The sequence below is a fragment of the Cupressus sempervirens genome, chromosome 10 (genome assembly GCF_028749045.1).
Source record: "Cupressus sempervirens isolate cs-2001-9-10 chromosome 10, ASM2874904v1, whole genome shotgun sequence".
NCBI classification, from domain to species: domain Eukaryota; kingdom Viridiplantae; phylum Streptophyta; class Pinopsida; order Cupressales; family Cupressaceae; genus Cupressus; species Cupressus sempervirens.
In genome coordinates, this window is record NC_143127.1 from 56,258,251 (window position 1) to 56,284,808 (window position 26,558).

At 35.6% G+C, this 26,558-nt stretch overlaps 1 protein-coding gene across 1 annotated transcript in view; it reads right to left on the bottom strand.

The window, feature by feature from the left end:
* Window positions 1–23,947, bottom strand: part of LOC149532538 (oxysterol-binding protein-related protein 1C-like) — a 49,268-nt gene extending 25,321 nt beyond the window's left edge. The window contains exons 1-2 of the mRNA XM_089806459.1: window positions 23,269–23,947; window positions 11,875–12,231 (exon numbers count right to left, since the gene is read on the bottom strand). Of these exons, the coding sequence (XP_089662585.1) occupies window positions 11,875–12,231; window positions 23,269–23,754 (843 nt within the window). The 5' untranslated portion in view covers window positions 23,755–23,947. The remainder of the gene's footprint in view (window positions 1–11,874; window positions 12,232–23,268) is intronic.
* Window positions 23,948–26,558: the final 2,611 nt, after the last annotated feature.

The window sequence follows — 26,558 nt, forward strand, 5'->3', positions numbered from 1 at the left end:
CTTTGCGACAAACACCATAACCTTTTGCAAAACCCTCATCCAGAACATCGCAAGGTAGCTTGACATGTTGGTCTATGATTTTCTGGATAATTCTGTTTAAAAACAAGTGAACCTTCTTCATCTGCCATTTGATGCCCTGCAAGTCAAGCCAGTTCAAGTAAGGATGAAAGTCTCCAATGCTCAATTCAAAGATGGCAACAGCGACCTGCTTCGTCATATCTCTGAGTTCTCCACCACAACCAACCACATCATCCTCACAATAAATTTTTCCTACAAGAATTCGCCAAAATGATAGTAGAAGTCAAGGAAGTCATGAACTTGCTCACAATTACACCTACTCTGCCCCTCTCACTCCTCTCCCAGATTCTCCACATCACTTCACAAATCTCTTCTTCTCAAATTGATGTGAATGACTGCAACCTTTCGGCATTCAGCAATTCATTTACACAGATCTTTCTCATCTGTTTCCAGTAGGATCCCAAGGGAGCAAATGCAACATCCCGGTAATTATAGGCCATGTATTTTCCAGCGGCCTATTTGGGTCTACTGGCAAAGGCCAAATCATGAGTTTTCAAAAACTCTGTTGCCATCTCTGCAGAGGACACCACCATGGTACAAAAATATCTGAGCTTGAGATAAAGAATTGGTCCAATGCTTTTTGGCCATGTGTTGAAGAGAGTGATAGGGAAACTCTCCCTGGAGGATATTTCCACTGATAGGCCATGCAAATGGACCAGGCGGTAATCTTGATGCTCTTACATTTCTTCTCAATAGGCACAAAAAGCAGAATAAAAGTAAGGCTGTGAATGCTATATCTCTTGCATTAGAATTAGCTGCTATTGCCTCATTCAATGCAGAAAATATCATGTTCAAACTCAAGGACGCCTCCCTCTGCTGTGGAGGAGTTTGTAGATTCATTTCTCTTCATTGCTGAGTACTGTTGATGGAGTATGTGCTCACTTTAAGACAATAAAGGGCTTTCCAGTGGCGCTGCAAGACTACTTGACCTCGGCAGCAAATCTCTGTCATTTTCGTCTTAATTGCCAGATTTTGATGCAAATACTCTTACTGCCTCATTGACTGAAGTTCAAGTACACTCCACTGTTCCTGGAATTTTTTGTATGATATTGAAGCACGGCACTAGAAATCTCTACAGTTGCCTTTTGGAAAACATTGCAGGAAATTTTGCTCCACCGAGATGAATGCATTCGTGTACTTTTGTGGTGGGTTAATGCAATTCTTCAGAGAAGCTTCTAGAACCGCTTTTATATTTCTTAGGACCGAGCTGAAAGGACTAGAATTTAGAGCAGTCAAATCTAAGGACATGTAAAACGTATCCTTTCATTTTGTTTCAGCAATTACTTTGTTTTTTCAAATAGGTAACATATCATTTGCCTTTCATATCGATGTTGTAATTATTTTGGCTCAGCAAATATTTTGCTTCAACAATTTTTATTTTTATCCTTGCTTATTTTTTTTAGTTCTACATTGCAAATTTAATGTATTATTTTCAATCTATTTTGATCATTAGTGTCTATGAAACTATTATGTTTATTAAATCTTAATTACTAATTTTACAGTTAATTTTTTTAACATTCTAAAGTTTGAAGTATTTTATTTTTAAAATATATTTAGTGCAGTAATTTCTAATTTCTTATTACTTATAGTTATTGGTTAGTATCAATATTGTTGGAGTAAAATGATTTTTTTCACACAAAATTAGCAAAAAAACATTAGAGAATTACTTTTATTTGAACCATTTATTTGTATTTTTCTTACTTTTAAATATTATAAATGGTATCTTATATTTTATGTTTTTTAATTTTGCAAACTATTTTTAATTATTTATAAAATTTTAAAATGAAAATGCACATTTAAATATTATTTTAAAATCATATTTATGTATCTGAGAATATTTTTGTTTATTTGTTTAATTGGTTATAAATTTCTACGAGTATACAATTCATGGTAAATGCAACATCTAAGTGTGTTTCTGTTTATCCTGAACAATAGGCAAGGACTCTAGCTCTACTAGAGCTCTTGTTTAATTAATGTCCTTTCTTCTGTATTCTTAGGTCAATTAATTTAATTAATTTATCTACACTAACTATAGTCTTTCCTATTATTTAATTGAATTAAGAGGGATTTTTAATTCCTCCACTCCTCTGTCCAAATGTCACATCCTCCCACTTTTCCCTAATCTAATTCCCTTCTCTAATCATGTGCACACCCCTAATCATGAGGCTTAGAAAGAAGGTCAACTCATTCCTTAAATGGTATCCTTGCCAAAACCTACTTGGCCCTTATGGAAATCCACTTTTGGAAGTACCCAAATGAGTGCACTTCCCTCTTGTCACTTCCAAGGAATTTCCTCTCCACATGTACTTTGGAGTGTGAGGACAAGAAGTACCTTTATGGCAAATCTTCCTTACACTCCACATCATTCCTCTTCCCAACAACCTTCTCCTCTCAAGCTCTTCTAGGCTGACATTTGTCAACCTCTCATGGAAGGTGAGTACCCTAGCCATTCTCCAACTTTCCATCCTAGCCCTCCATTTCACTTCTCTCCAACACTTAAACCAAAACATCCTCACATCCTTCAATAATGCAACATAGCACTGCTGTACTATCTTCAAGTTACTTCATCTATCGAGCAAGTTTGAAGCACTTTGAGCGCCCTAATAATGCCAAAACGCATGCAATGTACCATCAAAGGTTGGACTTATGCCTTGACATGCACGAGGAAAGAACTATTTGTGATAGTAGCATGAATTGCAAGCTAGAGAATAATTCTAAAAAATAATGTTCCACAAAGTTTCCTGATGGGGGGATGAGGATATGAGGGCCCAAAGTCTGGGCATGGTGATGGGGGGTGACCGGCTTGAAAAACTAACTTTGGAGAATTGAGCAAAGGATCTAATTGCAGATTCAGCAATCTACAATATAGATGAAGATAGGTAAATTTTGAAAAAAATTACTAATTAACAAGGGTGGCACAAAATGAGTACTGATACTGCAGCCAGAGACTAGTACCAATACAGCTATTTTCTCCAAATAGGAGACAGAGGTAATTGGAGAAACCAATTTTTTAATATAATTTAATTCTTCATAGAAAATATGAAAATATCATGTCATCAAATTTTCAAAACAAGAACAGCAATAAATCTTATTATCTAACACTTATGTTTAAAAACATAAATAACAAATGTCGTTGTGTTAAAGTTTCAAATTAATTAAATATTAAAATCAGCTTGATAGGCAGTGAGTTGATATGCAAATAGAAAACAAAAATCAGAAATCTTAGATCTATCATCTGCACTTCTACACCATGATCATTCATATCAAGGTCCTCAGCTATGATACTCTCCAAATAGTCATCACTCTCAAGCTCAGGTTCCTATGTTGGTAGAATAACAAGGGATGAATCAATAAAGCCATCTGCTTCAACCACTTCATCCACAATGCTTGCGATTTCTCCATCAAGTGAAATTTGAGCCCATCAATATATTTAGGATCCACAGAGAGAAGATGAAGTAACCTATGAACATACACCAGGTTCTCTGCTTTCTTTATGTTAGAATTTACCTCAGACAGAAATAACAGTTACATGCAAATATAACCAATACTAGAAAATAGTAGATCGCATAAAAGAGAACACAAGACACCAAGATTTAACGTGGTTCACCCAATCCCTGGGCTACATCCACCAACAGCAAGTCCAATATTATTATTATCCAGTGATTACAACCTGATTACAATCTGTAATCCCTTACAGCTCAATACCGCCGCAAGAACCAATTTTTGCATCACACATTTTGAAAATCCCTAACCCTAAGCCTTTTTATACAAGCTTTTTGTTGCTTACAAAATTAGGGCTAGAATAATAGAAAAATAATAGCCGACACCTTTTACAATATAAGGTCATTTTTTGCTTCGAGGGCACTGCCCCCAAAAACCCTCGCAACCAGACCCCACCCTATACTGCAACAGGGAGTGCACCTCGGACCCCGCAGGGGCGCTGCCCCTTGACCCCGTCTTGGGGGTGCTGTCCCCAAACCCCCGTAGAAATAATCTAGAGGAAAATCGCGCTGAATAAACCTCCGAGTCTGATTAGGCTCCACATCACAACACTTTGACATAATTGGTACCTCTTTGAGTCTTTAGTGAATGAATGAAACCATAACCACTCCAATTTCTCACAAGATGAAGAGTTGGCTACTTGTGAGAGCAATCTTATTGCAAATGATTACAATTTAGAGTTTTCACCTCCATGGTTCCATTACCAATCTTTGGGATCTTCCTTTGCTTTCATATCATCTAAAACTCCCGCAAAAGAAAAATCACCTTGCCCATGCAAGAACTTATTTCATTGACTCCTCAAAATTGAAGCATCCTCACCTCAACCATAATTAATTTTATTAAAGCTCAAATCCCTTCATTTCCTCTCTATTCTAATTTGGAGCCAAATTATCGATCACTTGTATGTCATACCATTTAATATGAAGTCATAGGCAGCACAATGAAGAAATCCATTAAGTTTGTCTCATCTTCCATGAAACTTTTCCTCTATCAAATGATATATAGAAAGATCTTTCACATATGTTATCTTTAACTCTTTCACAAATGGAATCTATTGCTAAATTAACTTCCCCAAAATGCCCTATCTAAAATTCTAAATCTACAAAGACGATCAAGAAGAGTTAAGTAAGAAGCAAACCGTGTAACAGCAGGTTTGAAAAATTCTGCCTTGGCAAATTTATGATAAATGGTTTGTCTGTGCTGATAGTTGCATATGAACATTTGTATTTTTATGCTCTTTTTTATGGGATCCAAAATCCATTGGAACTTGTAAATATCTTTGAGTGCATTATTCAATGAATGCACACAACATTGTGTCCAAAATATGTGTGTACCTTTCTTACACCAACATGCCTCTGGCTTTACAAATAGGTACAACATCAGTAAACAATTTGGGCATGTGATGTCCCCACCTCAATTTTGTCACATAGCTGGTTGTGGAGAAACTCTGCAATGTTGAGCTATCTATTGCCTTCAAAAAATGGTGCCTACTGCCACATGTTGCCACATGGTGGAGAAAAGCAAGGCCTGTACCTACTGTGGAAGTCTTGTGATTGTGGCACAGGGCTGAAAGGTACAAGCGGTACAACCATGATTAAATGTAAGCTTTTTTCCAGTGACATGGCAAGGTAATTATATGAGGGTGAAGGCTCATGTCCTTCACATACATGGAAAGGAGTTGATCCTTGTCCAAATGAGGGAGAATCATATGGTACTGTGAGTGATCAAGAAAGGGCTGATGGGAATGTTGCTAATTTTAGCTCTCATTCTTCAATGATAGGGGCAAGTATTGCAACTCTAGCATTTGTCCACCCATCCATCATAATATTGCACCCTTTTGTAGCCCACACTCTTTACATTAATGCAGTCTGATCCTCCAAACAGGTGGTTTATACCTGCCAGTGCATTACTGATAGCTTGGACCATCTCTCTAAAGGAAGGAAAGCAAGAAACATTGAAAAGATGTTCAATTTGCACTAAAGCATTGTGCAATCACTACATCAACCATTTTTCAACCATGTACATCAAACAATCTTCCAATAGGGTTTGAACTCCCAATGTGTTGTCCCTTGCAGTCATGTTCTGCTGTATCTCTATAAGATACATCCACCTCTAACTCTCTGTTTTTACTTTGAGTTGCAATACTTGCCCCTATCATTGAAGAATGAGAGCTCAAATTAGCAACGTTCCAATCAGCCCTTTCTTGATCACTCACAGCACCATATCATTCTCGCTCATTTGGACAAGGATCAACTCCTTTCCATGTATGTGAAGGACATGAGCCTTCACCCTCATATAATTACCTTGCCATGCCACTGGAAAAAGCTTACATTTAATCATGGTTGTACCACTTGTACCCTTCAGCCCTGTGCCACAATCACAATACTTCCACAGTAAGTACAAGCCTTGCTTTTCTCCACCCAACATTCTACATGGAGAAAAAAATATTATATTTGACATAAAATTATGCCATTTTTCCAAAACAGTTGGAACTTGTAATGCGAGTCCAAATGAGAGCTTTTGAGCATTCGTTTAATGAGAGAACCTGCACTATCATTAGCTGGGTGCATTTATACATGCCTTCACGTTATCAGTCACTTAAAAATAAGACATCTTAAATAGGCCTGCAATATAAGGCTCTGCCTTAACATAATGTTAGAGCAGGCATGTAAAACGAGAACTGCAACCCAGATAGGCAAGTTATTCTTTAATAGAAGTAATATGCCTGCAAAATTCTAGGCGATCCATTAACTTGCTTAAATTTACAGCTAATTAGAATGAAAGAGGATCAGATTGCTTCAAACTTCTTAGTTCTACCTCCACAGAAGGGATCTGCATCTAAATAAATTACTGATATGGTATCTTAGGGGGAAACAAATCAGCATAACTAACCTTAATTGAACAATTAATTGGACTCTCCTCCACTTCAAAGATGATCACAAGCACCAGCGGGTTGAGAATTGCCCAATACGCACCAGCTTGTTTTCCAATCCTTGTGCAACCAAAAACCTCTCTATCACTCCAAAGCCAATGCCTCAGAAATCGATACCTTCACAAGGGAATGAGTAGAGCTCAATCAATTATCACTTCTAAACTTTGCAACTGGCTTAAAACTGGTTGACAATGTTCTAATATTTTTTATGCCAGCAAACTTAAACCCCAAAAACTCCTAGAAGGGACATCCAAGTGCTATTGGCGAGAATTTCACTGTGCTATTCTTCCTACTTGCAAGATTGAACTTCCTAGTCACAGCATACTCTACCTTCCCGCATCATGTCCTTTCCAACCTATACATTCTTTTTCCCTTCGACAGCATTTTCTTTCCTTCTTGTGCCTAATGTTTCTTCTGTCAATGTTTTTTGCTTTTTGTATGTTTCTTAGGGTTTTTTCATTTAGCAAGGGGCATCGAGAGATGCTCAGAGATGGTGGAGCATATCCTGCATGCATAGACTTCCCTAACCATTTCTCAAGCACAGCAGATGTATCTTTGTGCAACCTTGCTAATTACATATAGTACTTGAAAAATTTGTCCGAGGTTGAGAGATGCCTTGATGTCTCACGGACATCCCAGCATCCCCTTGTAATGTTTCATGCACAAAATGTCTCAAAGACTTCCCCTCTCAGAAGGAAGCATCTTGAATACATCAAAGAGTGCCTCGTGGTGGTGGAGTGTCCGCAAGGGGATGTTCCCCTAGAGTTTTCCCCTCTCTAAGACATACCCATTTCATAAACGTGGCCTTTGTCGGGGGGAATGTGATACCGTGGAACCAAGGTTGAAAGTGGCCTGCATTGATGAGACCTAGAGGTAAATCTCAATAATGTCAATGCATTGCCATCTACTATTTCTGATTCCAAAGAGTTTCCATTAATAGCCTGTGAGGAAGTCCATAAGTAAACCATCCTACATTTTAGTCTAGAAAATGATAGCATTCCATTTAAATGTCAGTAAAATAACAACACAAAAGTGTTGATGGAATTCTATTTCTCGGTTTAATACAGGAAACACGTGGGGGAAACTCCGGTACTTAAAAAACCTGGTTGCAAATAATTAAAAATAGAAAAAAATTGTGTTTCTCCAAGTTTCCGAGGATGGTGAAACACAAGGACAAGATTTAGAGGACAGCGAAAATTTTGACAAACTTTGAGGATGGCTATTAAAATAACATTAAGAACTAAATCATCTGAAATTTTAAAAATTATCTACAATGTTGTTGCATTTGCAATGACAATTCTCCTCAATGTTTTTCAGCGGCTTTTGGCAAGCTCTCAAATCTTGAATAAGGGGGCTGTCCCCTCCGAGTCCCCAAGATGTTCAGAATGTTGGGGGTGTCACTTGGAACGCATCCTCATAGAACAATAAAAGCCCAATTTCTATTTCATGTCAAATATAGCATATAGTGATAATTAGACACAATACCTTCTAGAAACATTAATCGTAAAAACAATTGTGTCAGATTAAGTAAATTATTTTTATACATCTAAGAGTGTTTATGTAAAATAAATGGCTGCTACTAAATAGTAGAGCAATATGGCACAGAATATGCCCCCCGAATTAAGGGGCAGCAAAAGTTTTTTAACTACATTTAAAAGAAAACCCCCATTATGGCTTAAGACTTGTAAATAAATATATTCAAACTATAACCTGGAGAAATTTTTAATACTGTAATGCCTAGAAAAATTGTTTCGTCTAGCCATGCTCCCTACATTTTGGCCTATGAGCGCAAAACTGAGCCCCAAAAGAATATTGGAACCATTTTTAAAAAAACTTGGTAAACAGCATGAATGTAGCAGGCTGTGATTACTCCAGGATAATCAGAAGCTTTTCAAGTCTATGCTACCAGGGGCTGGAGAACCATGCTTCAAGTAAGTGTGGGAAAGCATTTGTAATTTGATGCCAGTGTATGGACTGCTAAAAATTATGGCTCTCCTTCACATATTGGTGAGGTAAAAAAGTCAATTGGTGGCTATATTAAGCTGAATTACAATATTGTGTGTGTGTGTGTGTGTGTACATACACACACAGAAAGAGAGAGAGTAGCTACACACACATATAGCTAAATGTATACACACACTCATCATATGGAACCCTGCACTCAACAGTTTAGTGCACATCATAGTATGGGAGCTCAATTGTTAAGAGTCCTCGAGCTCTTTGACTTCCATATTAATTCATTCAACAATGCCTGATCTGTATTGTGGTGCCCAAAATGGTGGCTCTTATGTCAATCTAAAAGTCTAACTATTAAATTACTAAGTTATGGAAAATAAAATGAAAAATAAAGCAAACAGTATAGTTTTTACACAATGAGCAAGCAAAGTGATGCTCTTCCATCCAAAGGACCTAAACAAGTTTGGTACATACATGCATACTGGTTAAAAAGGCTGAGAAAGAGTTTCTTGTGAACAAAAATTTGGGAAATTTCTTCCTTTCTGATTTGCCTCATTACAAATTTTATGTATATCTAACAACCAACAATGGGAACCAAGTACAACTGTAAGTATATATATATATAGCATAGACTAGTTTGAATATCTTAAAAAACGCATCTCTCTAAAAGAGGTCAAGAGATATCAATATAGATATAACAGACATTAGTAAGATTATTATAATTAATTAAATATAGATTATTTGACTTAATCAATCGATATTTCAATATAGCATATTTAAGTAATTAAACTAAGTTACCATATTCGCCTCTCAACATGTAAATTCGACATTCAATTCATAGCTAATTCGAAGTCGGTTCCGGTTCTTGTCAAATTCATCATTTGTCTGATGAATTCCCTGGGGATTCTCTTTTTCGGACCCTGGACGAAGTTGGGTGAATGTCGAGTAAATTTTGTAGCTGACGAAAGACCCTAGGAGGAATTTGGTGCGTATTTGGGCGTGCAACCAAAAAAGTTTGACTTTTTAATGTTTTTATTGTTTTGAAAAGGCATTTTTTGGTTTAAATATAATCTGATTTATTATCCAACCAACCCAACACTAAAACATGCTCGCACTTCATATAGTGGTGTATTAACTTATTTGCTGCAGCATAATTTTACATATATATATATATATATATTAAAGACAAAAATAAATTCTTGTATGAACGAACCCAAAACGAACCCGAACCCAGCCCCAAAAAAAATTGATCAAATTTCGAACCTGAATGTCGAACCCGCATCCGAACCAGCAACTTAGTAATTAAAGTATATTGTTTAGATTATGTTCTATTTAAACCTTCATTATCTATATATTTAATCTAATTTACATCGGGCATTTAAATATTAAATTATTATCTTTTGCATTATGTGGTCTGTAGAATTTTAATATAGAACATAGCGTAAAATAAATAATGTAAATATTCAAAAACTAGATATCTAATCAGATAGATAGATATTTAATTACTAATTAATAAATAATTCATTAGACATGTAAATCGCAATCAAATTTATGTTCAAGGGTTTTTTAGCACATTCACACCATTGCAATCCACCCCCTTGCTACCATTGTATAACACCTCTCAGCATAACTATTATTAACTTAGGCATTTAAATATTTGAATTATATCTTCTGCATCATCTGATCTGTGAAATTCTAAAACAGATTTATACTGTAAAGGTGTAATATAAATACTATATGTACACACATTTAATTACTATATATTCATGACAGATAAATGGCCATCGCATCAACGTCAAAGATATTTTTAACACGCTCACTCCATTATTATGAACCCCTTGCTGCCATTGAAAATGTATCTCGTTGCATTATATATACAAGAAATACAATTAGAAATAAAAGCATTTGGAGCAATTCGGGCTTGGTTACAAGCATCAGTTTGCTTTTGCACCAATTTCTCAGTTCATTTTCCATGTGTTAATAGCGCATGCTGTCTGTTGACTTGGCTCAAATGATTGAAGAATAGTCTTGAGTGATACCAAGTAGAAAGGTTTGACACTGCACCTAACATGCGAGAAAGATCTAGGTCCAAGATGCCAACTGAAAGGCAGCCACCTCAGTGTAGCATCAGTTTAGCATTGCATAAGAAATGTCAGCCTACTGAGATGTTGGTGTTGGTTTTGTGCAGCACAGTGTAAGTTACAGAACTGCCAGCAAGGTCAGAGTTAGAATGCAGATTGTGGTGAATCAATCAGATCAGCAGCTCTTTCTGCATATGTGATGTACTCCACCTTGTCTTCAGATAGCAGCAGAAAATGAACCCAGAAGTTAATGAAGGTTACACCAGCACTGTTTGCAAATGCTCAAAATTGAATTCAGGAGTATGATGAGATACTGTTGGCTCAAGCAAGGTGAGGATGCTCTTCCTTCCTATTTAAAACCAAAGATGCCGTCTTATCCTTGTCCCAAGCTACAATACTTGAATCTTTTTTGATTTCAAGAGAGACAAGCCATCTCACTAAGCCTGTGATTCTTAGAAGAATAACATACTATTTTAGTTCCCTGCAAGCACATCTCACGTCCTTACAACCACAAGTGAAATCCATGCCAGAGTCAAACCTAAAAGTAAAAATAAAAATGGATGAGCATTATTGAAGCATAGCATAACAAGGCAAAATCAACCGGAGAAGGCAATGGAAGCAACTTTCAGTAGTTTTTAGAGTTGAGCTTTAAGTATTTTCCCTCCATTAAATAGAAGTCTAACATGTAGTTTAAGCTTAAAGGGAAGTAAAGGAAAGGAAAGGCCCTTTTATAGTCCAAAACGCCAGCCATTTGTTTTTGGGTCTACATGTGGTGACAGTGATATGCGACTACCTCGTACTCCTTAAGGGAGACACCTAACTGTGGTACAAACAAGGGGTACATACCCTAGCACCTTTTGCAGGATTTGAACTTGTGATCTCTCTTCAAGAGTACATGTTCTCCAGCACTTGGCCAACTCACATTGTACACTCAAATTCTACAAAAGATATCCAAACAAACAAAATTTCTACACTCAGATTCAAGGGATATGTTTTATGTTTTTACCAGAAACAATATTCTTGAAATTTGTTGCCTAACAGACCTCCAATAAAACAAAACATCATATTCAGTTTGAAAATGCCACTGTCAGAACAAAGGAGTTTCTGGGATGACTTTTACAAAGAGAGATCATTCACGAGGCAGCTAATACTTGGAAAATGAAGCAACTGAAAAAACTGAATGGATATCAGGTCCTATCTCCTTTCTCAAGCTCAGAGTCAATTTGCAGTCAAGGATCTGGTGAGGCAAAAAAGGGGCCAGAGGTATGGTGTTGTACATCATATTAGATCATCCCAAAATTGACTAATAATTGCAATCAAATATACCTCTAGCTGTCTCAAAGCTTCAAGCAAGTGAAACTGCTTTTGCTGAAGAAGCTTCAATTTGTTCTGGAGGTCAGAAAACTCTGTCAGCATAATTTGCTCAGTTTCCTTGATTGCATCTTCACTCAAGCCTTCCTCTAACAAGCGCCTCTTAAGCTTATCTGTTGAGATAGTGATGTTTTCTGCAGGTACCATAAGATCACTTGTTGAGATGCGAGGAAACAGATCTTTTCCTGCCTGCAATGCTTCAATCCAAGCAGATCGGTCTTCTCTGGATTCGGCTCGCAGATGAAGTGTTTTTGTACCAGTGAATATTGAGAATCTTTTATCATCTGACTTACTTTCTCGAATGGAGGAAACCTAAAAAAAGGTATTACATCATTAAAATTGAAACATTTTGATATGAACATAAATTATATTTCTTCAATGAATGAAAAAACGAATACAAGAAATTTGTGCACGCAAATCAATGAATTTAAGCAATGGTTCCACTGCCATTATTATTCTTGAATTGGAGAGTCAATTTTATCAAATGTCAAAATATCACAGTTTACATGAACGAAGAGGCAAGACAATGTAATCATGAAGAGGTTCTACAGACGAATTTCTTATCAGGCTCAGTCCTTAAACAGTTGGGTAGGGATCTTGATTTCAAATTCCATTGCAGAAAACTTATTTTCTAGTACTAAAACCAGGTCAGGATATAAAGCATATTTAGGGACTTTATCCAGACCTATGGCATGTGCTGCATATACCATCGCACAATTGACAAATCTTAAATATAGCACTAAAATGGAGGTCACAAGATGAAATATCTAGCCAATGCCAAATAAAATAGTTGTGGAAAAAGCAAATACGCTAAAACTGCAAGAGTAGAGACACAATTCTTGGTGTTCCTGTAACTGGAATGATAACAATTGAAAAATCTGAGCATTATAAATTGATGAGATCTAACATCTTTCTTATTTATATGGATCTCAAGATATCCTTGGCAGGTGTCAACAATTAGTAAGAATTTCATTTCTCTTGTGTTATTCTGGACCCTGGTTGCAGCTGGACTAAAAACACTGAAAAACAACATGTCAGGGTGTGCAATAAAAAGGAAGAAAAAATTATACCAGTTAAGTCTTAAGAACTGCATTTCATTTTATGAATATAGTCTTGTTCACAAGTCCTCTAAGAAAAGGCATGGAATCCACCATATGAAGGTCAAATATCAAATAGCATAACATAAGCCCTGATTACCAGACACCTTTTGAGGGGTATGTTACAAAGTAAGTGCCATTGGAATTGAAGTATGTAGTGAATGAGGCAAAAGGTATATGAAGAGCAAACTTGTTTCCAAGTTGGAGTTGGTTGGAAGAAACTAGGCACAATTTGGCCCTGGGTAGGGGAAGTAGCACAAATGCAGTTTGAGAAGGAAGTCTGATCTAGACTCCTTGTGGGTAGTTGCGGAGTATCTAGGCATGCATTTTGGGTTACCCTAGAACACAAAAGAGCCTCTGAACAGTTAGTAAATGATGGATGCACATCTTTCATGTCATGAGCCTATGTAGCCTTGAGGGGTTGGCTAAGTTTGTGAAGGGATCTTGTTTGTGGGTAGAACTACAGGATAGGTAGTGTATAGGGGGTTGGATTTGTCAGATAAACCTTGTGGAGAGCCTGTTTATGTTGGGAAGTATGGTGTTGTTGTCTCATGAGGAGTTTATGGCCTTGAAGTGCCAAATGGGGGTGCTTAGTGAGAGCATTATGGAAGAATCAGTTGTATGGTTGAGGAAAAGCTGTATCCAACCCTCTTGCACTGCATCAAGATGGTTGAATTTTTGTTGGGATGCCGATGTTTTAAAAATACCTTGTTTAAAAGAAGTGGTAAATAACTAAAACACAATTAATTATAAGAACGAAGGAAATAAACTGTATCAATATCAGTGAATACCTTAAGTAGGTTAACGAAACAATAGGGACATCTAGTTACAACATAAAAGTAATAACTATAAGTAAACAAATACCTTGGGAGGTGTAAAAGAAATTGAGCTAAAGAAGTAAAACAATGAATTAATGTAACGCTAGAGGACATAAACCCAAAGACAATATGAATAAATGTAATAGTATAACAATACATTCATTTCTAATTGTGAGTGTTTCTAGAGCTAATCAGGGAGTTGTCTTAAATGGAGATCTAATGTGAAGAAATCCTCAAGATGAGTATTGGAATTAGATCTTGCAGGAATGTCATATGTGCTAATTTCAATGTTCATTATCCTACAAAAATAAGGAGATATTATCCATCACAATAAGCTCAAATTTATCCTTCATTAAATGCTATTTAACAACATTAAGAATCAGTGCATGTCAAAGTAACAAGGAACAAAGTGAACAAAATAACACTAAATACTTATAGTATCTTCAATGAGAAAGGGGAGAACTTGCAGAATAAGTTTTGTGCCAACTGTGAACATATAGTAAGTATATTAACAGGTGTGACATTATTCTAAGCACATGTATGAATATGGGATAAGCAATTGCAATATTGGAGCAAGAAATGTCTTTTTCTATGCCTTTGAAGTTGCATCATTATTCATTTCAAGTTGTGAATAACGAAAAGGCATATGTATGTAAAAAAAGACTAAGATTTGGATTATTTTTTAAAATAATTTTATTTAATACCCGAGTTACACTATTGTTTTGACACTCACCTGACAATATGCCTCTAATGCAAAAAAATTCAGTACCAGTATTTTGCATAAAGGTGATTTATTGAAGACAGTGACATAATGCATTCCAGCTGGTTATAGTGTAGAACCAAAACATAAATTGAACTCCTAAAGGAGCAAATCTAATAAAGCATTCTGCCTGTCACATCATAGACCAACACATTAACTGAACTCCTAAAGAACCAATTACAATATCAGGATTCGGCATAAACATATTTTATTTAAGACAATGACATAATCTATTCTGACTGTCATAGAATGGAGCAAAAACGGACATTGAACTCCTAAAGAAGCAGAATAAAATCCCAACATCTGACCAGACAACCACAACCGAATGTGCAGAGAATGTTTGAATTGAGATCAGAAAAGTGAAAATCAAACTACGAGTATAAATTGAGCTAAGCAGCTTTACAAAGAAGTCTCATTTTGAATCACTCGGGAGTGATGATACCATGTGGCAATGAATAATAGGCATTTTCCCTACAAACAAAAGCATGGGGTCAATTAGGGTGCGTGTGTTGCCAAGTTGGTGTGAAAGCAAGTTGTGAGGCATAGTGTTAGGCTAATGATCCCAATGTTATGCATCAACTCTAGTTTGAATCTCCCCTGGTCACCACAAACCCTTTTGAAGGGTGTGTGTGTAACCAAGTTGGTGTGAAGGCGAATCATGAGGCATACTGTTAGGCTAATGATCCCAGTGCTATGCGTCAACTCCGGTTCAAATCTCACAAGGTCACCACAAACCCTTTGAAGGGTGCATGTGCAGCTGACTTGGTGTGAAGGTAAGTAGTGATGCATAGTTTTAGGCTAATGATCCTTGTGCTACGCATCAACTCCGATTTGAATCTTACCTAGTCACCCCAAACCCTTTTAGCTCGTGATTGGGCAGGGCTAGGTTAATCCTTCTAGTGGTGTGCCTATTGATGTTGTTTCGGAAAAACCAATTGAACGGTGGCGGAAATGTAATTTTGATGGTGCTTCAAAAGGTAACCCTAGACCTTCAGGAGCTGGATTTATCTTTCAAGATTCAAATGGTGATCTTGTTGCTTGTGGTGGGAAATGTTTATTGGATGGAATTAACAATGTTATTGAAGCATAAACAATACGAGCAACAACAAAAACTAGGTGTTGGGAAACTACATGTTTGCTAGATAACTAAAAAATCTTTTGAGTCTTTTAATTTCTCTTACTGTTCCAGAAGGTGCAGCAAAGTCTTGTGCATCCTCGACCGTTTTGATGGCCCAAAGTGGTCTTTTCTTTGAATTTTGAGTTTCTCCAAGATTTAGGTTTTGAATTTCATCTTCAATTTCTTCCATGTTCTCCCTCTGAGACTCAAACTCAATAAACTAGGTAAAGGAGAGAGTTCTTCAGAACTTAGGGCTCTTTTGAATGCTAGATCTTCAAAAATTACATCCCTACTAAGTTCAATACTTTTCTGTCCAGGTATGAAAATCCTATTTGCTTTAGATGTTTCACTATACCTTACAAAAATACCTTTCCTCCCGGAGGGTTCTAACTTAGTTCTCTTTCTTTTGGAACATGGATATATACGGGGCACCCAAAAATCCTAAGATGACTTATTGGATTTAACCTTAGTAAAGACTTCTTCAGGAGTTTTATCTCTAAGGTACGAAGGCTTTTGTTTTAAATATAGACAGCAGTACAAAAGGCTTCTGCCCAAAGATAATATTCTAGACTTTGATCAAATATCATAGCTCTAGCAGCTTCTATAATTGTTCTATTCTTTCTTTTTGCTACCCCGTTTTGTTCTGGATTATAAGGGACAATGTACTCCCTCTTAATTCGTGTTTCTTTACAAAATCTTTTGAACAAATCTGAGGTGTATTCCCCTCCATTATCAATTTTAAGAGTGTTAATTTTATGTCCTAATAAGTTTTCAATTAATGTTTTGAATTCTTTAAATCACTTTAAGATTTCTTTTGATTCTTTGGACTTTAAGAAGTAAATCCATGTTTTCCTAGAGAAGTCATCTATGAACAAAATAAAGTACCAAAATCCTCCAAGAGAAGGAATAAACATAGGTTCACATAAATTTGAATGAATTAATTCCAAAACATTATTTGTTTTTCTGGTACTATCATGAAATGGACTTTTGGTGTTCTTACCCAAAAAACACCCGTTGCATATGTTTGAGTGGTCTTTATTTAGTTTAGGTAAACCATTAACCATCTTCTCCATAGTTGATAAGGTTTTGAAATTTAGATGTCCTAATCTTCTATGCCATATTTCATTTGTCTATAGCTTCATGAATTAAGGATTGAATAGGTCGACTAGATTCTGAATTTAATTCAAACAAATATCCTTTTCTTTGACCAATCAACTTCGCTTTCTTAATTGAGGAGTTCTTTGCCCAGGTTATTACTTTACCGTCCATGAATGCAACATTATGCCCATCATCTTCAAGTGTTGTAACCGAGATTTGATTTCTTTTTATTCCTAATACATAGAATACTCCTTTGAGGAAAAGAGAATTTCCTGATTTTAATTTGAAGATGCAGTTTCTGATTCCTTCAACGAAATGTGCTGAATTATCACCAATGGTAACTTCGCCATTAACCTTTTTTGATATAGAGTCTAGTGCTTCTTTGTATCTTGTTATATGTCTAGAAGATCCACTATCAATTACCCATGCTTTACTTCAACTTTCATTTGATAGTGATGAATAAATACACGATTCCTGGGATCATAGTTATCTTCTTCCCTAGTAACATTTGTACAGTTCGCTTGTTGTTTAGAATTCTCTGGACAATTAGATCTGTAGTGTCCAAACTTTTCACATCGGAAACATTTTATTTTGGATAGATCTTTTTTGGGTTTGACATTCTTTTGATTTCCCTTTTTCTTCTTGAAATGCTTCTTCTTGCCCTTATAGGAGTTTGTATTAAGAACATGAAGTTCTTCATCTTTTGTTTTCAGTTTCCCTCCTTTCTTTAGTTTTCTGGATTCTTCTTGAAGACAATCTCCCTTTCTCCCTTAAGTCTATTGAAGTTAGGAAGTTTATCTCTAACACTTATCCCTTGTGCAAACATTTCCCATGAATCTGGTAATCCATTTATAGCCATCAGTGTTAGTTCCATGTCACTACTGATGGTTCCTCTACTTGAAAGTTCATCTCTTATGCTGGTAACCCCTTAGGAAGTAAGAATTCATTGATTCTCCTTTCTTTATTTGTATGTGATTTAGTTGCCTTTTCAGTGCGAGAACTCTAGTTGCATTGTTGACCTCATATGCATTTGGTAGTGCATTCATCATAGTAAATGTTGTTTGATGTTTTGTAAGCATGGGTACGATATCATTTTTCACTCCATTTAATATGATTTGAATGGCTTTCCTATTTCCTTTGATCCAGAAGGATTTATGAGGTTCAACTGTAGGTTGTCTGGATGTTGATTCAACAAATTGTTTTACATCATTTTCCTCAAGAATCATCCTGATTCTGAATTTCCAGACATCAAAATGTTCTTTCCCATCAAACCTGTCCTTGAGTCTGATTGTGTATGCCATTGAAGATAAGAGAATGATGCTAGATATGTTTAAGGTTTGATTACTCAATTTGCAGAGCCTAGGTTCGACTAACAAAGCTCTGATACCGTATAAAGTTTCTGCAAATTCTGTACTAAATAATTCAGACTTGTATAATATCCTTTGTTGCTGAATATGATCTTCTTAATAATCTGAAGTATGGAGGAGTTGTCAACTTTAATTCTGATCTGAATATTATTTTTCTCTGCAATAAATTTGAACTGGTATTATTGCTTGAGGGAGCAGACTTGTGATTATTCTATGTCCTCAAACTAAAATAACACCCTCCTTTAATATCATGACCAAAGGGTATGTCCCTCAAATGGATATGACCCTCTCTAGGTCGGCTCAAACTCCTCTCCCGGAAATCAGCGACTAATGAAGATGATTAACCATAAACAAGAACTAACATAATGTGTTAAGTTGGTGTTAATATTAATATATCTCAGACCATCACAAGAGGTGTAAGATATATATTTAATGCCTTAAATGATACTAGAAAGGAAGAAGACTAGGTGCGGTCTGCACTCTCAGACCAGTAGATTATCACTGCTATAAACTTGGATAAAGGATAAAGGAAACTGGATAAAGGAAGAATCAATGCAGAATTGACCTCATTGGAGGTCTTCAAATCAACACATGTAAAAAGGCAAGGCAATAAAGAAGCCGACATACTATCAAAGTGGGCTTTAACTCTCAACATGAACAAAATCCTACATGGGCATTTCCATGACCTAAGGTTGGATGGGGGAAATCCATGTAATAACTAAAATTCCTTTTTTGGCACAAGAAATTGCAACCATTTAATGTGGAATGTAAATGAAAGCGGGAATATGATGGGAGTACAATGTGATGATTGTTTTGATTGAGAAGTAATCAATGATGATCAGACTAATTATGATGAAAATTAATTTGTTTTGTGTGCCGGTAAGAACAAATTTGGTGAGAATTTTTTTGTCGGCATTTCATTTTCCTCATTGAAGTTATCTCCAAGTGTAAGATATGGAAACCTCATTCACTCTTACTTGCACCAAGCAGCAGAACTCATTAAATGGGTATAGCAGGAAACTAAGGGTGATAAAAATGTTTTATTTCGAGGATAGCATGCTCACGGAGAGCATTTTGATTCTACTGGGGCAAATGTTCTACCAAGTGGAAAACCGCCACAGGACTAACACAAACACCCACTCCATGATAATGGCTTGTGAAATGCAACTTGGCAAAGACAAAGCTATTACCAAGTTGATTATGGAAACAATTGTTCCCCGGGAGGCATTAGGAGGTCTTGAGGAGATTTTCGCAAAATCTATTCTAGCACTAGGAATTAATCTGGAAGACAAACAGAGTAATTGAGGGCACGAAGTACATGCCCTTTGTGTGGTGTTTTGATGAAAGGCTCAGACATAGAAGGTTTAGAGAGGCCAGGAAATGCTGCTTTGCTTTGAATGTGGTAGTGATGATCCATTTCCTTAATGAAGGTATTGAAAGAATGAAACATAATGTTGGGCGGACGAAATATGACAAAGCCCAACTCAAGCAGACACTCAAACAAAGGAAGGAGGTTGGCAAAAGTGAAGAGTTCTTTCCAGAGGCAAAAATAACTGTAGTGGGAATGAATTGATGAAGTTGTGGCGCAGGGTTGACACTAATGGATGTTGACAATCTCCAATGGTACTCTCCTTTTCTTCCTTCTTATCCAAAGTTTTTCCACATTCCCGATTTGAAGTTTTTGTGTACGTGTTTCTTATTTGGGCTCTTTAGACTGGGTTGGGAATGATAACCATGCATTTCCAATTGAGCATGGAGAATGCAAAAATATAAATTGTGTTGCAAATTGTGATTTTGTACTTTGGTTATCACTGGTGTTTGGCACCGGTATGATGATTGTTTTGGTTTGCTTCAAGGGTGGGTAGTCACTTACCTGCTTTTTGGTGTGGTTAGGTTAATATTCTAGGGATGGAATGGTTGGAGGATCAGCACTGTCAGGGTGCACCTGGAAGATGTTATTGCAGATTTGGAGCCAGATAGAAATGTTATTCCAGGAAAATCATTACCATATAGAAATTATTTGTGGTAAAGTTAACATGATGTGGGCAAATCATAACCATATAGAAATTATATGTGGTAAAGTTAACATGATGTGGGTATCATGTAGATGCTAGGAATATTTAATAAAGCCCTATTCAACTTTTGAAATATGTTATTTTTGCTGGAAAAATCTGCAGTGGTCCAAAAACAAGTAATTTTTCACCAAACATGTAAACAAATAAAACGATAACAATACAGACTTGATTTGTTGGAAGTTAACAAAACATAGAGTATCATGCACTATTTCTGCATACAATTTTTCCAATCATTACTCCCACAAAGATGAACCTCCAACAGAAGCTTAGCAATTTTAATTGAACTTCCATCAGACTGGGATATGATAAGTTTCTTAAATAGCATTAAATTCTTGCAGGTGTTAAGAAAAATCTCAAAAACTTTGATGTAAAGGTTTACACACAATCAAATACAGAAACTGTTTATCACTAGATCTCAAAAAATTAACATGTAAGTCAACAATTCAAAACAAATCTGTCGTAAGCACTAAAAAACATTAAAGATCCTACATTGTCTTCATTTACAACTCACCTTATTTGTATCCTCCTAGACACTAGATACCTCCAATATTAAGTTAGTTTTATGTTCGTGTGAGGAACAAGAAATTTTCAGACGAAAAAAAAATTGATAAGAATGTTAGAACGTGAAACGTGATAAGATGGTGGTATTCTACATTTTATGTAGAGTCTCCAAATTTCTTATCATGTGGAATATGAATTCAACAAGGAGCTAAAGAAGTCCATTAAGAGCCTGTGGGTTGTAATTATATTTCTTTAAATATATTCTTGATAGGCAGTGACATATAAGTTTCAATAACTAAACATAAAACTAACTCTATAAAAGTACTTAGGATGGTATGAAAGATCATGTACTATTTTTTGTGTGTGGTAGAATGGTTCTGCTATGCATCTTGACAATCTAAATCTTGGATTTTCAGCTTGCAAAGTGCAATTACAATTCACATTCTCAGTCTTATTTAAGATTCACTCTTCAAAAGAATAAGTACAGCTAAATTCTTGATTTGGCAATATTAATCTAAATTTTTAACCATTCCAACACGCGTTCATGTCTAATTTTTTGGGATAGAGATGAATTTCAGATTTCAAATGTCCTAATCATGATCAGAGCTAAAATTCTTGGTCTGAAAATATAATTGTCAATTTTCACAATTCCCAAAGACAAATAACAGTAAATTTCCAATCTAGAATAAGAAAATAAGCACAATTCTAGCCATAATTTTCAATCTTAAAACATGAACATGAACATTCAGTCCTCTATCAACCGATAGCACAATTACTATTAGATTTTCAATTCTTTGAGCTGGTATATCAGCATTCAAATCTCAAATATAAACATGGTAAGACAAAATTCAAGTTAATGAGCAATACCACACAATAATGATTTAAGTTGTAGTTACCACTTATTATTATAATTTTGAATCTCTCAACAAAGAAATATGAATCTTTGTATTCATTCTTTTCAAATATTACATTTTTCTCTCTAAGATATGAATCACAATTCAAACTTCCAAAGTACAATTATCATTGAGTTCTTGGTCTGGAATAAGTCAAGTTTTCAAACTACAATTTAAACATTGGGCTTTCAATCTTCCAAAGTACAATTATGGTAAAAAAAATTGAGATAGAAATGCAAATATCAGATTTTCTATTTTCCAAAGCAAAATAACAGTTGAAATTCTCAAACCAGGGTCCAGGTGAATAAACATCAGGTTTCCACTTTCCAATGCACCTCTACAGTTATATCTTTCAAATATACATTGGACATTCAATCTTCTCAAGCACAATTAGAGCCAAGCTCTCGAGCTAGAAATGTGGATCTCAGATTTTGTATCTTCCAAAGCACAATAAAATTTGAAATTCTAATACCAGATACATGAATACTGGGTTTTCAATTTCCAAAGCACCGTTGAATACCACATTCTCATAATTCATTCTTCCAAATCATGATCAAAGTTAAATTTTCAAACTACAAATGTCAATTGCAGAAGCACAATTATAGCAAAATGTGGCTCTTGAAATATGGTTTTCAAAATTTTCTTCCTCCAGAGCACAACTACAATTACTTTGTCAAATTTAAAATACAAATTTCACTTTTCCTCTTCTAAAGCATATTCCTTCCCTCTTCCTTTTAAGTACATGAACAGTTGATAATCTCAAGCTAGAATATGAATAGCAGACTTTCACTCTTCCCGAGCACAATTACAATTACATTGTCAAATTTCAAATACAAATTTCTTCTAAAGTATATTACTTCCCTCCTTTGAAGTACATTAACAGTTGAAAAAAAAAGGCTAGAAATATGAATAGTGGGCTTCCACTCTTCCAAAGCACAATTATAGTTGAAAATCTCAATGCAGAAAAATAAATCTTAGGTTTTCAATAGTCCACTATATGATGACAATTAAATAACTCGGTTCTCTAAAGTCAAATCAAAGCTCACATTGCAAGGGCAGTGACTTCAAAGAGATTTCAAGTGATTAAGCAATGAAGGAAAATCGCATTCAGTTAATTGAGATTCTTAAGGGAGAATCATAAATTTGTCAAATTTCAAATTCCAAGCCTTCCAATGCACAGCTAAAGTTAAATTTATCTAACTAGAAAAATTTACGCAAATTTTAAAAGTTGAAAGCGCGACTATGGTCAGAATTATATCTCTCGTACTTCCATTCTTCCCAGACACAGTTGAAGTAGACTATGCATCCAGCATATGAATAGCGGACTCCCACTCTCGCTAACCTCAATCACAATCAAAATTCTGACTACAAGCAAGAAATTGCAGATTTTCGTGAACCCAAAGCACAATTACAATTTACATTTTCGATCTAGAAACATGAGTATTAGTATTTTCAATCTTCTGAGCCGAGAGATTAGGGTTTGGATCTCGGGAGCGGCAAGGACAGAACAAATACCAATTACTCATCGAGCAAATCAAATTGAAATACCTCACAGGAAATCACTTAATTGGCCTAAATCCAACATCAAAATTGCATATAAAATCATCACAATTTTAAGCATACCTTGAGATGCACTTCGCCAAAAGGTTGCCTGCGGTCTTTATTCTCGATCCGGGCTCCATGCACGTTCTTAGGCTTCTTCATGAACTTCAACGACTCATCGCCTATCACTCTGACGCCCTTCTCGGTCCGTCGATTGACGGCAATCTTATGCGGTCCGTGTATTTTATAATATGACAGAACACCGTCCTGAAGCATAAACCACCGCGTCCTCCATCCCTTGCCATAATTAACCCACTTATACAAAATCCCTGCAACGCCTTCTCCGGCAATAGTATTCACCGTCTTCATATCTGCCGGCTCTTGACTGCAAACGGAAGAAACGGAACGCACCGACGCATTGCCGTCGAATGACGAAGATTTTCTGTGCACTGCAGCCGGAGGCGGTAACAAACAGTTGGTTTGCGGACAGACAGGCATTATTTCTGCTTCTGTTTGCTGTCTGAAAATAATCGAAGGGACGCTACAGCAGAACGATAACAGATGCATTTGCAAGGCATTACCATTTTAATTGTCCATTCTGCTGTTTGCTTAATGGAAAACTGGTCTCTGGATCGAATCCAGGCACCCTCTCAGAGGATTTTCAAAAGATTTATTGGCAAGAAAAGAATTTCACGACGCACAGTAGGAAGATTGGTATTTCCAATTGAAATGGCCGTATAAAATTATTAAGGGTCTGCATATTCGATGGGAATAAGAAGAATGTACAAAAATACACGTTTATTAAAAAATGGAATATTCTGGGCTTTGTAAGATTCCATAGTTTCCGCGTGGGGTCAAATTTATAAATATATCATCGATGATGAATTCAACTTTGTTAGGCTTCGTGGAAGATAGAATATATTTTGGTTCTCTCGAGATTCGTTTAAGGGAGGGTGTTTATAGGTTTCCACTTGTTTAGTAATAAAAAATAATAATTAGGGGTGTCTAATGGGTTTCTAATTTTATAAAGTAAAATAACTAGTACTTGCACGAGGAGGTGCAAGGGATATGTGAGAGGTTTTATTTTTTAAAAATTGAATAAATGTAAAACTAGCACTTGTACCTAGCAGGACCAAGGATTAGCCGATTGTAAAATATTCTACTCATGTTTATAATATCAACAATCCACTTCTTTGCCAAGGTAAGGAGGTCTATGCACCGTTATAAACAATATACCTTTCCTCTCACGAAAGTGTAGAGAGATTGATCTAAGAAATGTATGAAGAATTTTCTCTCCAAATTTGGCTTGTAATCATGGAATAAACTTTTTACAATGGGATAAAGGCTAAACAAAAGAAAAACTCCCAAAGACTCAGAAAGACACATAGCTCTAATGACTTAAGAGGTTTTAACCTCCTTTCGCTTTGTTCACAATATTTTTGACAATTAATGCATCTTGGATTGTATAAAGGGGACAAAAGAGTATAAGTAAAATAAATTATCACTTCAAAATTGACATTAAATTTTACATTATAATTCTTAATTTTGTATCATTTTGGTGGATCTATATTAGTTTCATAAAAAATGTGAGATATAATGTCTTCAAGAATTCCTAATAAAAATACGATCAAAAGGATTGTCAAATTAGAGTAAGGAGAAAAGATTTGGGCGATCTGAAATAAATGCCTACATAATGAAAAGACAGGCTAAAAAGAAAAGGAAAGAATAATTAGACTTAGTTGGTGAATGAGATAGAGTACAAAAAGCAAGCTAAACAAAATGTTATAAAACAAAGTAACCAAAAAGGTAACTTTTAACAAACTTGAATAGTAAAGTCCAAATCTGGTGAAAGTGATAGGCAAGGAAAATATAGAGAGCAGGTATGGAAGCTACCTTCACCTTTCAAACGTCTAGATAGTAGAAGGCGCTTTTCAACTTGGTCCAGAATCAGAGATTGTGACTACTGCTTCAATGCCCATCACAAGGTGTTTTGGAGGTGGTGAAGGGAATGGTTGGAGAATTGTTCCAAAATTCAACCCACCATTGGAAAATTAATGTGGATATTATAGAAATGGTGATAGCATGGGGACTGGAACTGGTGTTCTTGGAAGAAGAAGTGGAATGGGTGATGAAGTCGCTATTCCCAAAAGATTTGATTGTTGGGATTGATTTCTTGTTGGAATGGGCATGGCCGGGGAAGGGCTTCAATTATAGAGAGTGATATGCAAATGAAGATGAGGGGGAAGCACGAGGAAAGTTCGGTTTTATTTGGTGGCCAACTAGGGTGGACAAGGAAGCTTACAAGGAAAAAATAAGAGCAGTGTGGCTCGGGTTGATGGAAGAGATTGACATTTTCAAAGAAAGGGATGGAAAAAAAGGGTGGCCAAAGTTTTGCATTTTGCTTTTTGCTTCTTGTTCATCAATGAAAACTAGAGGAACATGGTCCAAATTTTTGGGGTTTCGAAGTTGTATTTTGGGGTGGCAAGCTTCTCGTCAAGAATGAAGAAGGAAATCAAAGAAAATAATGGAGGGTTGGGAGCTTGCAAAAGAAAAGCAAAAAAGCTATGAGGATAGGTTCATGCCGACGAAACTTTGAATTCGTGTCAGCAAAGGATAATTAAAGGATAGATCTGCCAACACAAAAGTGGGCAAAGGAGCGACAAAAGTGAAGAATGTTTGCAGATTTTGGATAGAGTCGAAGAAGGGCTAGATGCAGGAGTTTTTTAGGGTTTCATATAAAATCCTATAAATTTCGATAAAGTAATGTTTAGCATGTGTAAGCCCGATCAAATGGGCAATAGTTGAATATGTATACAGGATAGATATTTAGATGAAGGTGATATAAGTTGTAAAAAAGTTTGTGGGAAGGCCATTGTTTCTAGCCTATATGTGTATCTTTGAAAGTTTTTAATAAATAAATATAAAATATTGTTACCGACAAAAAAAATTCCTAATAAAATAAAAAAATTACAATATATTATTTTTATGAACAATATTATGCAACCAAAATCTAAAATAATAAAATATAATAACGTAATTATACAATGTTTGAAAAGTTTTAATAATATATATTTTAGAGAAATTATTGTTTATATTATATTATATTTCACAGTTACAAACAACACACAAATGCAATACACACTCAATTTATTAGGAATTAGTCAAGTAATCAATAATAAGTTCATTTATATAAATTTTATTTCAATAAATAATTTATGCAATCGTGAAAATACATTATGCCAAGAAATTCAAACAAACATGTAAGAAAACATATTGAAGCCAAGATTTAGGGCTTTTGAAAGCCTAATACATTGCACTTACACCTATCAATGAGGAACTGCAACCAAGAAAACACAAAAAATGTTTAATCT